Consider the following 12,705-nt stretch of genomic DNA (forward strand, 5'->3'; position numbering starts at 1 on the left):
TCCTGATGTTTATTTTTTGTTTTAAAATTTTGCAAATAAAAAAGACAATCAGCAACAACAGTCCAAAATCTAAATCAAAACGCAGACTAAAATATGCATAGTGATTAAAAGAAAAACAAGAAGAAAAGAAAAGAAAGAAAAAGAAAAAACTATTTGTTCAATACAATCATTTAAGGAGTACAAACCATAATTTAAATATTCTATACATACAGTTTCTAGAAAGACATTACCTTCATATTTGTACTTTTCATCTCTATTTAATCTGATTCTCTAAACTGGTTTTGGTCCTTGATGTGTTTTTTGACTTCACTCTAACCGATGTTTAGTTGGAATCTGCTTCCTTGTCACTTGAGTTCATCCGTTCAGGTCAGAGCCTCCAGAGCTCTTTCTTCATTTGCTGGGGAGGGAGGGCAGGGGCCTGTCACAGCCATGGTGCATTTTTGTAGAAGAAATAATCTATATAAATGTTTAATCAAGAAGGGAAAGGGAAGCCCTCTTCCTGCAGGTGGTAGATGGGAGAGCAGCGGCAGCAGCAAGCGAGTCTCTCGGATCCTGTTATGCTTCTCGTGTGAAGACGTTCCTGCCAACCCTGCAAGGAAACCGTGAGTAAGGGTGAGGCTGTTCCTTGTGCTTGCCCTGCTCAGGGCTACCATGAACCCCCCTTGGTCCTTGTGGTTGTCACCTGCCCCAGGGGCATTTCCAACGCCCTCCCATGGCGGCCGGGTGGGGGCTTCCCCTGGCTGCCCCCAGACATAAGATGACGTCCCCCAAGGAAACACCATGGCAGCATCGCCCTCCTGCAAGCATGACACAGCCTCCAAGCAGAGTTTTGGCACCTTTGCTGGTCCTTATTGTCCTTGCTTGGCAAGGGGGAAATTGTATCCCCTGGAGGGGTGGGGGGGAAGAGTGGGTCAGGTGCAGCTCCAGCTGAGTGTGTTGTGGAAATGCACCTGAAAGCAGCACCAGGCGTATGATGGTGCAGGTTGGGGGCAGGTGGGAGAACCCCAGAGAAGCCCCCCCCCCCCGTCGAGAGCTGCTCCTTTCCGCTTACCGAGTGGCCTCCCAGTCATCGCCATGGGATTCCACCTTCTGCCGCAGAAGCCAAGTTGTCTCCAGGGTCTCCTTCCCTTTGTCATCCACAAAGCGCTGCCCCGCAAATGCAGCGATGGAGTCTGGGGAGGACAGAGGGGGGCGAAGCTGCAGGTCAGAGGCTCTCTTCCCTGACCAAACATTTGCAAAACTTTTGCTGTGGGAGGGGGGTGATGGCCGGGGAACAGGGAGGCCAGGCAGAATTGCCTTGGAGAGGTCAAGCTCCCCCCCCCAGCCCCTTGGGGCTCCCTGCCTGGCTGCAGCGAAGGCTGGCAACTCCAAGTCCTACAAGAATCCCATCCAACAGAGGTGAGCTCAGCCGCTCCTCTGGAACAATCAGACCCAAACATGACCTATCAATTAACAAGTTTGAGACTTGGTGCGCATGATGATGGAATGTGGCTCAGCAGAGGCCACCTGCTTGGCATGTAGAAGGTCCCAGACTCAACCCCCAGCGGCATCTCCAGGGAGGGATGGGGCAGACTCTAGAACCCTGGAGAGGCGTTGCTGCCAGTCAGTGTGGACAATACTGAGCTAGATGGACCAGTGCTCTGACTCCAGTTCTACTTCTCAAACCTTTATTGGCATATAACCAGGATTTCAGTGGCTTCAGTACAATAAAGTCAGCTTCCTCTGTTCCAGAAATTATTATTGCTGTAATCATTTACTCAATTTATATACAGCCCTTTATTCCGGCAAAGTACAACATTAAGGACTTAATTTATGCAGTGTAATAAAGAAAACATAACAAGATGCCTGAGTGATGCAAACAAGGGCACGATCTAAATTATCAGCATGTGAAATAAGGGAAACCCCTGATCCGCCTGGAGCTGCTGAAGCTGCCCCCCCCCCAGTCCTAGCTCTCAGCGGCCCCAGCCCACCCTGGAAAGTGGGGAGGGGGTCCTTACCTGAAAACGACCAGTTGACCAGGAAGCCAAAGGTATACTCCTCCTCGGCCCCCTTCGGGTCGTGCTGGGCGCCCACGAGGGGAGACACCCGGATGGGCTTCTGGGCTGCGGAGACGGCTGTCAGGTAGGAGCCCGTGAACTGGCCGGAGTCGTCGGGAGGGTTGAGGACCATCTTGGAGCCCAGCTCGTTGACCCACGTGCCGGCCAGGGAGCTCTGGGCTGGCGAGGAGGGCTAAGGAGGGAAAGAGGAGGGTCAGCGGGGGGGGGGGACTTCCGGGAACCCCCCAGACCTTCCTTCCGAGGCTGCTTTGGGGGGCCCAGCCCTCAGGCCCCGATTCCTCACTTCTGCCCCCGACGGGGCGGGTGAGGGCTCCGCGTCTGAAACTGCTCCTAGCGCTAAATCCCAGCCGGGATGGGTGGAAACTTTCGTGGCTGCGGCCTGAAGGCGAAGCGGGCGCGCCTCGCCGCCTAGGACCCCTCTCCGTCTCTCTCGGGGCAGCCCGGCGGGGGCCAAGGCTCGCTTTCTCGGCCCAGAAGGGGCAGCCCCGGCCGGGCGCGCACGGAGGGGCATCCGGGCGCTGCTGGCTCCGCCTTCGCCCTGCCCGGCGGCGTCGAGGCAGCGCCCCACCCCGCCTGCCCCCTTCCTGCCCCAAAGAGGGGGCGAAGAGGGCCGCCACGGTCTTGAGGGCCTTCTTAAAAGAGGACCCGACACCTTCCCTGTGGAGCCAGGTCTGCCCCTGCCTCTGGGCTCCCCTCCAGGACCCACGCCTGCTCGGTGCCTGGAGGGGGCTCCCGCCGCGACCTCCTGCGGCCTCCCTGCCAAAGGACCCGTCCGAAGCCCCCGAGAGGCAGCGGGTGGCCAGTTCCCCACCCCACCCCGCAGCAGGAGGAGAGCAGTGGGCCCCCAGCCCAGGGTCTTCTTTCTCCCGCAAGGACACCCGAGCAGAGCATCCTGCGCTTCCCCAGTCACGGGAACTGACTGTTTTGCTGGGCGAAGGAAGGTTGGAGGTGGCGCAGAAGCGCCTTATCCGCCTCCCCGTCCACGTCTCCCCCTCCCAAGGAGTCTGCCTTGCGGCGGTAGACGCTCCGCCCCGCCCGGCCTCACCTTCAACCGCTTCTCCGCCGCCTCGACGACGGGCAGGACCGGCGGGTCCGAGCGGGAGTAGGTGAAGCCGGCCGTCGCGCCGGCGGCCAAGAGCAGCGCCACGGCGGGCGCGCGGGCCGCTTTGCTCCACATCTTGCTGCCGAAGGGCTCCGAGCCCGGCGAGCCCCGGCCGCCCTCATATACTCTCCGGCCGCGTCCCCCCCCCCTTCCAGGTGCTTTCTGAGAAACCAGCTGATTTTCCTTTTCCCCGCAAAACCGAAAGTTCGCGAGTTGTGGACGCAGGGTTTTCCTTTCACTTCTCCAAAAATACCGGCGTCTCTCCTTCCCGCTAAGGCCGGCTCAGGACTCTCGCTCACCCGGCGTGCCTTCCCTAAGGGGCGGGGGCGAGGCGACTGGAGGAGGGGGATTTGGAGGGGAGAATCCGTGGGCGGGGAAAGCGGCGCAGGGGGGGCTTCAGAAGAACCTCTGTCCTCAGAGGGCCCAACCCGAAGGGATGCTGGACATCATTGCAGAACCTCTGCCCACTCGCTGCGCCCACCTTGGAAGTCCAGTGGTACCTCGGGTTAAGAACTTAATTCATTCTGGAGGTCCGTTCTTAACTTGAAATTGTTCTTAAACTGTTCTTAAACCCACTTTAGCTAATGGGGCCTCCCGCTGCCGCCGCGCGATTTCTGTTCTCATCCTTAAGCAAAGTTCTTAACCCGAGGTAATATTTCTGGGTTAGCGGCGTCTGTAACCTGAAGCGTCTGTAACCTGAGGTACCACTGTAGCCCAGAGCCATGAGAACAGGAGGAGATACTGCCGGATGAAGCCAAAGAGGACCTTCTGGTTTGGTACGGGAGAAATCCGAGGGCTCCCTTGGACAAAAAGCAAAGACACCAACCAGGATAATTGGAGCAAAACAGCAGCCAGTAGGCTTGGTCTTTATTGAAGACTGTCGCAACAGGACTCCCACTCACTGCAAGACAAGCAAGATGGAAGCCCCGAACAAAAGGAGACTCCAACTTTTATTAGCTACTAATCCCTCGTGCTAGGGATGCGGGTGGCACTGTGGGTTAAACCACAGAGCCTAGGACTTGCCGATCAGAAGGTCGGCGCTTCAAATCCCCACGACGGGGTGAGCTCCCGTTGCTCGGTCCCTGCTCCTGCCAACCTAGCAGTTCGAAAGCACGTCAAAGTGCAAGTAGATAAATAGGTACCACTCCAGCAGGAAGGTAAACGGCATTTCTGTGCGCTGCTCTGGTTCACCAGAAGTGGCTTAGTCATGCTGGCCACATGACCCGGAAGCTGTACCCGCCTCCCTTGGCCAGTAAAGCGAGATGAGCGCCGCAACCCCAGAGTCGTCTGCGACTGGACCTAATGGTCAGGGGTCCCTTTACCTTTACCTAATCCCTCATGCTACACCCCTAAGACTACATTACAACTACATCATGACTACATCACTGACACATCACAAAAGCTCCCAAGTTAAAACAGTACAACGCATCATCAGAGATCTACAACCTCTCCTGGACAATGACAGTTCTCTTTCTCAAGCTCTGGGAGGAAGACCTTTCATTGCCTACAGACAGCCACCCAATCTTAAACAACTCCTAACCCACAATAATACTACAACCAGACGTAACACGGACACTGGCACCAGAGCCTGCAATAAACCCAGATGCCAACTTTGCTGCCACATACACCCGGACAACACCATTACTGGCCCCAACAACATCACACATACCATATCGGGACTATTTAATTGCTCATCGTCTAACATTGTATATGCCATCAAATGCCAACAGTGTCCCTCAGCTCTCTATATTGGACAAACAGGCCAAACCTTACGCCAAAGAATAAACGGACATAAATCGGACATCAAGAATCACAAGACAGAGAAACCAGTAGGAGAACACTTCAATCTCCCAAGACATTCTATACAAGATCTCAAAGTAGCTGTTTTACTACAAAGGAATTTCAGAAATAGACTGGAAAGAGAAGCTGCTGAATTGCAACTCATTACCAAACTTAAAACCATGGAGAGACCTGGTCTGAACAAAGACATTGGATTCTTATCTCATTATACATGACAAAGCCATTTTTCACCTTCTCACCCCTTGCTTTTTCCTGTAAGACCTATTGCAGTCGTTAAGAGTCGTCAACAGGCTCATCACAGCTATCTGCCAATCACCCATTCCCACCACCCTTCTGAGTAATACCCCTCCCCACCTTCTCACTATATAGAAGGATCTGGCAACTTCTGTTTCAGTGTATCTGAAGAAGTGTGCATGCACACGAAAGCTCATACCAAGAACTAACTTAGTTGGTCTTTAAGGTGCTACTGGAAGGAAAAAAAAATTTTTTTTTTGACTATGGCAGACCAACACGGCTACCTATCTGTAACATCACAAAAAGGAGGGGTTGAGGGAGGAGTTGTGGTGGTAACCTGAGTGTCTTGTCACCTGCCCGGTTCCTCCTTTCCTCCTCCCCATGAGTATTTTCCAGAGGAAAAAGGGGAGTTTGCAGTTTCCTGCCCCCAGAGGGAAGGGCTGATCACTGTCCTTTGTTTCAGTTTGTACTGAATCCACTTCCACATGCAGGCCCTTTTGCTGTGGACTTGTTGGCTGCCTTGTGTCAAGTCTCCCCCCTTTGATAGTCCTTCCTTCATGGTGTAAAATAAAAGTGGAACGGTACAGATCCAATGTACGGGTGATTTTCTATGAATTTATAACAGAAGTGTCGCGTATGTCATGTGTGTGTGTGTGTGTGTGTGTGTGTGTGTGTGTGTGTGGTGTTTGTACAAACTGAATGATGGGGGGGGGGGTGTTTCAGCCTCTGTCTCAAGGTGGTCCACCTGACGCCTCTTCTGGGAAGTCCACAAGCAGGATCTGGGCACCTGAGCCCTCTGCCTTCCTGCCAGTTCCAGCAACTGGGATTCAAAAGCATCACTTCCTCAAGCTTCCTTCTCCTCCCGCTCCTCCCCCCACCCCATTCACCCTTCTCGCCCCGCCAGTCCTGGCCCCAGCTCCAGCGGAGTGGGGAAGTGGTCCATCATCAGTCCAGTGAGGAAGACAGAGGTGGGGCAGGGCTGAGCAGGAGGAAGAAGGAAGGTCAAGCAAGATCCCAGGACCTCTGATACCCTCCGGTTGACCTGTGGTTCCCACCTGGAGGGGTTATGCTCACTCAAGGGGTTCTTGCTTTGTTTGTCGCAAAGTTGTGACACAGATCACTCCCTCGTGGTGAGCCAGATCCGTCTCCAGCCAGAGGACCCATAGCACAAAGTATAAAGCGCAGCCTCCCATAAACACTGCCAGAACAGCCATATGTACTTTGTGAACTCTGATTCCATTGAACAAGCTCTACTGAACTGCCCTAGAGACAGCATCTAAGCAAGGGGGAACCACATCAGAGAGACAACCTCCTTTGGCAAAAGAGAGAAGCAGATTTCTGACTGCTTTGAGGCCGGCATAACAGACAGGGAGCTTGTGATGGCTGCAAAGCACGAGAGTCTCCTGAACTCCAAGCCTGCACCTGAAAGAAGACACTTGCTCCATTGAGAAAGGCAACAACAACAACAATACAAATAGAAACCCCTTTATTGGAAAAATCTCTAATCCTTTTTGTTGTTGTTGTTTCCTGGTGAAACTGAAAGTAAAGCAGTGATCATTAGCCACGAGAAAGCATTTGTTTTGAGATAACAATTTTGCAGCTGTGGTTCAAAGGGGGAAACATTAAGATGGATTGACTGGCTAATAACATCCTGAACTTTAGAATCATAGAATTGTAGAGTTGGAAGGAACCGGGGTGGGGGGTGTCTCCCAGTCCAGCCCCCTGCTATGCAGGAATCTCAACTAGGTCTTGTGTGACAGATGTCCATCCAACTTCTGCTGAAAAACTCGAAGGAGACTCCACCACCTTCTGAAGGAGTTTGTTCCACTGTCAAACAGTTTTTACTGTCAGAAAGTTCTTCCTGATGTTTAGTCAGAATCTCCTGTCTTGTAACTTGATTACAAGACATTCTTTTGAGTCCTGCCCTCCAGAACAGGAACTGGACATAACTGGACACAGTATTCCAAGGCAGAATAGAGCATTCCACAAACTGGAAGCCACCACAGAAACGGCCCATTCTCATGTGGCCACCCTCTGGGCCTCTCATGGAGGAGGCACAGGAAGAAGGGCCTCAGATGGTGATCGCAGGGTCCAGAAACTCTTCCACATCCTTGACCTCAGAGATCCTTTAACTGGTGCTAGTGCTCTACCTCTGGGCTGCTGACAGTGAGGTTCCTTGTACAGAAATATGCTTGGAGACGCAGCTCAGACTCCACTTTGACTGGGATCCTTCTCAAGACTCAGCTTCTCTTCCTTGTCAGAAAAGCATGAACAAAACGAATACCTTCCTTGAGTATTTTGGATTATGACCAAGTATGGCACACCTTCCTGTCCAATATATCCTAAAGAAGGCTTCTTTTAGAGAAGAGAAGCAGGCATGCATGGAGATTTTAATAGAAATAGTTTTTAATACTGATTAATCTTTAACCCAGATAGCTGTTTAGTTAAATATTGGTGGAAGAAATTCATAAAGACCAAGCGGGCTTCCTCCCGGGAGGCACTTGTCAGACAATACAAGGAATATAATTAATATTTTAGAAAAATTACAAGTGAATATTAATACTAAAGCAGTTTTGATATTTGTGGACGCGGAGAAAGCCTTTGATAATATTTCTTGGAGCTTTATGAAGAAAAATTTACAGGGAATGGGGGTAGGCCAAGGTTTTGAAAACGGTATAGGTGCTATTTATTCAGAAAAAAAAGCAAAATTAATTGTGAACAATGTAATTTCAGAAGAATTTAAGATTGAGAAAGGAACACGACAGGGCTGTCCAATTTCCCCATTGCTTTTTATATCGGTACTGGAGGTTTTGCTCAATATGATTAGAAGGGATCAATTGGTAAAGGGTATACAAGTCGGAGCCAAACAGTATAAATTGAAAGCATTCGCTGATGACTTAGTTTTAACATTACAGGAGCCAGAATCTAGTACCAAAAGAGTACTGGAACTGATTCAAGAATTTGGACAAGTAGCGGGATTTAAGTTGAATAAGATGAAAACTAAAGTCTTAGAGAAAAATTTAACAGTGATGGAGAAAGAAAGGTTTCAGAAGGAGACAGGGCTAACACTGGTTAAGAAAGTGAAATACCTAGGGGTTAACATGACTGCCAAGAATGTAAATCTGTTTAAGGATAACTATGAAAAATGTTGGATGGAAGTGAAAAAGGATTTAGAAATATGGTCAAATCTGAAGCTATCATTGCTAGGCCGAATTGCTGCGATAAAGATGAATGTATTGCCAAGGATGTTGTTTTTGTTTCAAACATTGCAAATTTTGGATAAAATGGAGTGTTTCAAGAAGAGGCATAGAGATATCTCTAGATTTGTCTGGCAGGTAAGAAACCCCGAATAAAATTTAAGATTTTAACTGATGCTAAAGAAAGAGGTGGATTTGCCCTGCCAGACTTGAAGCTTTACTATGAATCAGCCGCTTTTTGCTGGCTGAGAGAATGGCTGCTTCTTGAGAACACAGACATTTTGGATTTGGAAGGTTTTAATAATGTTTTTGGGTGGCATGCATACTTGTGGTATGACAAGGTCAAAGCGCATAAATCATTTAAAAACCATATTGTCAGGAAAGCATTGTTTAATGTGTGGATAAGATATAAAGATTTGCTTGAAAACAAAACCCCGAGGTGGTTGTCACCAATGGAAGCTAAGGCTCTGAAAAAACTCAATATGGAGGCAAATTGGCCGAAGTATTGGGAAATTTTGGAACAAGAAGGAGATAGATTAAAACTGCAGAGCTTTGATAAATTAAAAAACAAAGTACGAGATTGGCTTCATTATTATCAAATAAGGGAGATATATAATTTGGACAAAAAAAATAGGTTTTCAGGTGGAAAAATCAAAATTGGAAACAGAATTGTTAGAACCTAAAACTAAGAACCTGTCAAGAATGTATAACTTGCTGTTGAAATGGAATACACAGGATGAAACGGTTAAATCTGTTATGATTAAATGGGCACAGGATGTTGGACACAACATTATGTTTGCTGACTGGGAACAGTTATGGACCACAGGTATGATGTTTATGGCATGTAATGCCTTAAGAGAGAATATTATGAAAATGATTTACAGGTGGTACATGACTCCAGTCAAGCTTGCAAAAATTTATCACCTGCCCGATAATAAATGTTGAAAATGTAAAGAATGTGAAGGTACCTTTTTCACCTTTGGTGGACGTGCCCAAAGATTAAGACCTTTTGGGAGATGATTTATAATGAAATGAAAAAGGTATTTAAATATACCTTCCAGAAGAAACCAGAGGCCTTTCTCTTGGGCATGGTCGGCCAGTTGGTGCTAAAGGAGGATAGAACTTTCTTTATGTATGCTACGACAGCAGCAAGAATACTCATCGCAAAGTATTGGAAAACACAAGATCTACCCACCCGGGAAGAATGGCAGATGAAGGTGATGGACTACATGGAATTGGCTGAGATGACTGGCAGAATCTGAGACCAAGGAGAAGAGTCGGTGGAAGAAGAGTGGAAGAATTTTAAAGTCTATCTACAGAAATATTGTAAAATTAAGGAATGTTAGAAAGAGGTTGGAATTAAACTATGTGGTTTTAGCAGGAAAGATAAAAGGATTAAGTAAAGAGGAATTGTTAACAGGTGAAAATGTAAAGTTACAATATATTAAGATAAAATATTAAGATAAAAGCCAAAAGGGTAAGGATTTGCTGAAACAACTATTGAATTAGAATACAAAAAAGGGAGGTGTGAGGAGGTCAGGGAAATAAGTAAATGAAAGATAAGATAGGTAAAGACTGATTTGTTTTTAACTGTTTTCTATTTTTCGTATTTTTTGTTCTTTTTTATTTTTTCTTTTATTTTTTCTATTTTTGTAATTTCTTTGAAACGTTAATAAATATTATTAAAAAAACAAAAACAAAACTAATACCTTCCTTGAGTATTTTGGATTATGACCAAGTATGGCACACCTTCCTGTCCAATATATCCTAAAGAAGGCTTCTTTTAGAGAAGAGAAGCAGGCATGCATGGAGATTTTAATAGAAATAGTTTTTAATACTGATTAATCTTTAACCCAGATAGCTATTTAGTTAAATCAACAGGAGAGCCAGGGAAAAGCATAATCAGTAGTTTGTGTTCTGGACATTAGGACAGACAGATCTGAGAACAAGGGCAATTGTTTAAGTCACTTTTTCTTCTATTCTTTCAGAGTCCCCTGACCTCATGAACCCGACGCACCCACGCACCCACACAAATTACACACTGGCCTGCTAAGAAGCTTTAACAATTGCGTCTGCTGCTTGCCAGCTTCATCCCATTCAGGGAAATGGTTAAAGCTGTTCTAGCAGGAAAGATGAAAAAATTCTTTACTAATAACTCAGGTGAGACATTCTTGTCAGTCGTTTAGTCTCGACACCAAACCAGTGGCCAACCCACCATCCTCCCCAAGCTGGAACACATGGCAATTATATTCACCCAGAGCAATTGAGATTCACACAAAGTTCAAGTTAATGAATTGACAATTGCTTCAAAACCTGATAAAAATAATTGATGTGCATCACTGCCTAGAAATGATTGACCTATCTGCAATCGTCATAATTGAGCACAATTAGAAATACAGTTTGGACAAGTCATCAAAATGGAGGAACAAAAATAAATAATTTCCCCATTTGAATCATATTCCTTTTCCAAAGGGACTGGGCTTTTACTTTAGGCTAGTTTTTCACCAATTTCTTTATTGCACTCATTCTTTATCAGCAAACTGATTACAAAGGAGTCTCAGAGTTAAGCCATACATGCTGAAACACAGCTCTCTTTCTGAAATACTAATGTTCTCAACATCAGTTGCTGGCAAGTAAAATCTGGCACTCCAGCTGAAGCCAACTGTAGCCCGGGAATGCTTGTAGAGTCCTGTGGAAAACAAGATAAACGAGGCAAAAGTTGCTTGAACCTTTACATTGATGCCCCACCTTGGCCCTTCTTAACCATTAACAGCATGGCTTGGTAGAACTTATGATCAAAGCCATTCAACACCATCCACTGGTATCCTGAATCCCATCTTAACACTATATAATTTCCCACAAAAGACAACCTATTGAGGTCAAAACATGTCAGGATTATAGATACTTTTTCTTATATTGTTGTATTACCAGACTTATCAATGCTAATTTTTTGTATGCAGTACAATTGCATCTTGTGCGCAATCAACTTTCATGATCTCAAGTATCCAGGATGACAAATGTACTTTTGGATCAACCAGTCTCAGTTGGTTAAGCAGTTGATGGCTGAACAATTGAAAGTGGTCAGATCAATGCTTGATCAAGATGAAGAAAATGAGCCAGAGAAGCAGGAGGTGGCAGCTGGGAATGGGGAAGACTCAGAGGCAGAAATGACCTCCATACAAGGATTTGGAGGAGGAGAAGATAAAACTGCAGGTGGTGATTCACAGAACTATCTGGATATGGCATTTGTGGTTGAGAGGGAAAGAAGCTTTAGGACTTGAGTCCTGGCCTTTAGTTCTAGCAGAGAGAAAGCACTGGAATGAATTCAGAGAATGATGCTATTAAAGTTATGGTACTGTTTCTGGAAAATATTCTGGAAAAAAGAAAGTGGAAAGAGTTGCATTCCAGACCCCTGCATGAGTTGGTGGACATAATCCCACTCTGCCTTCATCACTCTCCTCCATTTCAGGCATGTTGCCATCAGTCCGTCCTCATCTCCTCTGGTGGGGCCCCTGCTGTGAGTCTGGTCCTCCGCATCTTCTTCCTGCTCATCACCTGCAGAGGGTGCTATGACGGTGGAATGCAGATCTGGGCTGTTATATGCTAGTTGTGGGAAGTACATGAGGTCTTGTGTTTCTTCCTCTGTTTGCACAGAAAGATCTTTTGACAGCTTTCTTAACTACCTGTCCTGATCTGCCTTGTCCTGCTTTTAAGCCCATAATTCTATAGCTTTTCCCTACAGAATAAAGAGTTATATAGGATTCCTTCCTGTGCTCCAGTGTCTAGCTTTTGCCCATTTTCTTTGGATATGTTAACTATCAGATATGCTTCACATGTGTGTGACAAGTTGGGTGTTCTCCCATGCCAGAGTTCCAAAGGTGTGTGTGGAGCTCCCTTGGTTGGCAGTCAGTTTTGGAGATGCACTGCAGGGGCTGCTGGGTCTCCCCACATTCTCTGGGGAAGATTTTCATCCTTGAGCACACAACATGTCATTTCCATAATGGATCTAAACTTTCTCTCTACAATATGTTGTGGGGCAATCCCTTCCTTTTCATGTCAACAGAGAACTACTCACCCCATTGTCAGTCCTGAGAACTGTGGTTTTTCTCTGGAGCTTGTAATTTGCCATGACAATATACTTTATGAAAATCTATGTTGTTGTTTAGTCGTTTAGTCGTGTCTGACTCTTCGTGACCCCACGGACCAGAGCATGCCAGGCACTCCTGTCTTCCACTGCCTCCCACAGTTTGGTCAGACTCATGTTTGTGGCTTCAAGAACACTGTCCAACTGTCTCGTCCTCTGTCGTCCCGTTCT

General features: G+C 47.1%; 1 protein-coding gene across 2 annotated transcripts; it reads right to left on the reverse strand.

Moving 5' to 3' along the window:
• Positions 1–8: 8 nt before the first annotated feature.
• On the reverse strand, positions 9–3,360 carry LOC310745188 (avidin-like). 2 transcript variants are annotated; one of them, XM_083577291.1, is made up of 4 exons: positions 3,103–3,359; positions 1,998–2,229; positions 1,052–1,172; positions 9–589 (listed from the first exon to the last, which is right to left on the reverse strand). In XM_083577291.1, exons 1-4 carry the CDS (start codon positions 3,232–3,234, stop codon positions 556–558), a joined length of 519 nt encoding a protein of 172 aa, XP_083433417.1. In that variant the 5' UTR covers positions 3,235–3,359; the 3' UTR covers positions 9–555. The 2 variants fall into 2 exon arrangements, with proteins under 2 accessions (XP_083433417.1, XP_083433418.1); XM_083577292.1 differs by lacking the exon at positions 1,052–1,172 and having other exon boundaries at positions 3,103–3,360.
• Positions 3,361–12,705: the final 9,345 nt, after the last annotated feature.

Source organism: Podarcis filfolensis, assembly GCF_964270895.1.
Source record: "Podarcis filfolensis genome assembly, chromosome: 11".
NCBI lineage: Eukaryota > Metazoa > Chordata > Lepidosauria > Squamata > Lacertidae > Podarcis > Podarcis filfolensis.

What these genes read in the sequence shown, in the direction of transcription:
- LOC310745188 (XM_083577292.1), bottom strand. Translation starts at nt 3,234, where the DNA reads ATGTGGAGCAAAGCGGCCCGCGCGCCCGCCGTGGCGCTGCTCTTGGCC. An exon ending in CGGCGGAGAAGCGGTTGAAG is followed by an intron (nt 2,230 to 3,102) that starts GTGAGGCCGGGC and finishes TTCCCTCCTTAG; the next exon opens with CCCTCCTCGCCAGCCCAGAG. An exon ending in GGTCAACTGGTCGTTTTCAG is followed by an intron (nt 590 to 1,997) that starts GTAAGGACCCCC and finishes GTTTCCTTGCAG; the next exon opens with GGTTGGCAGGAACGTCTTCA.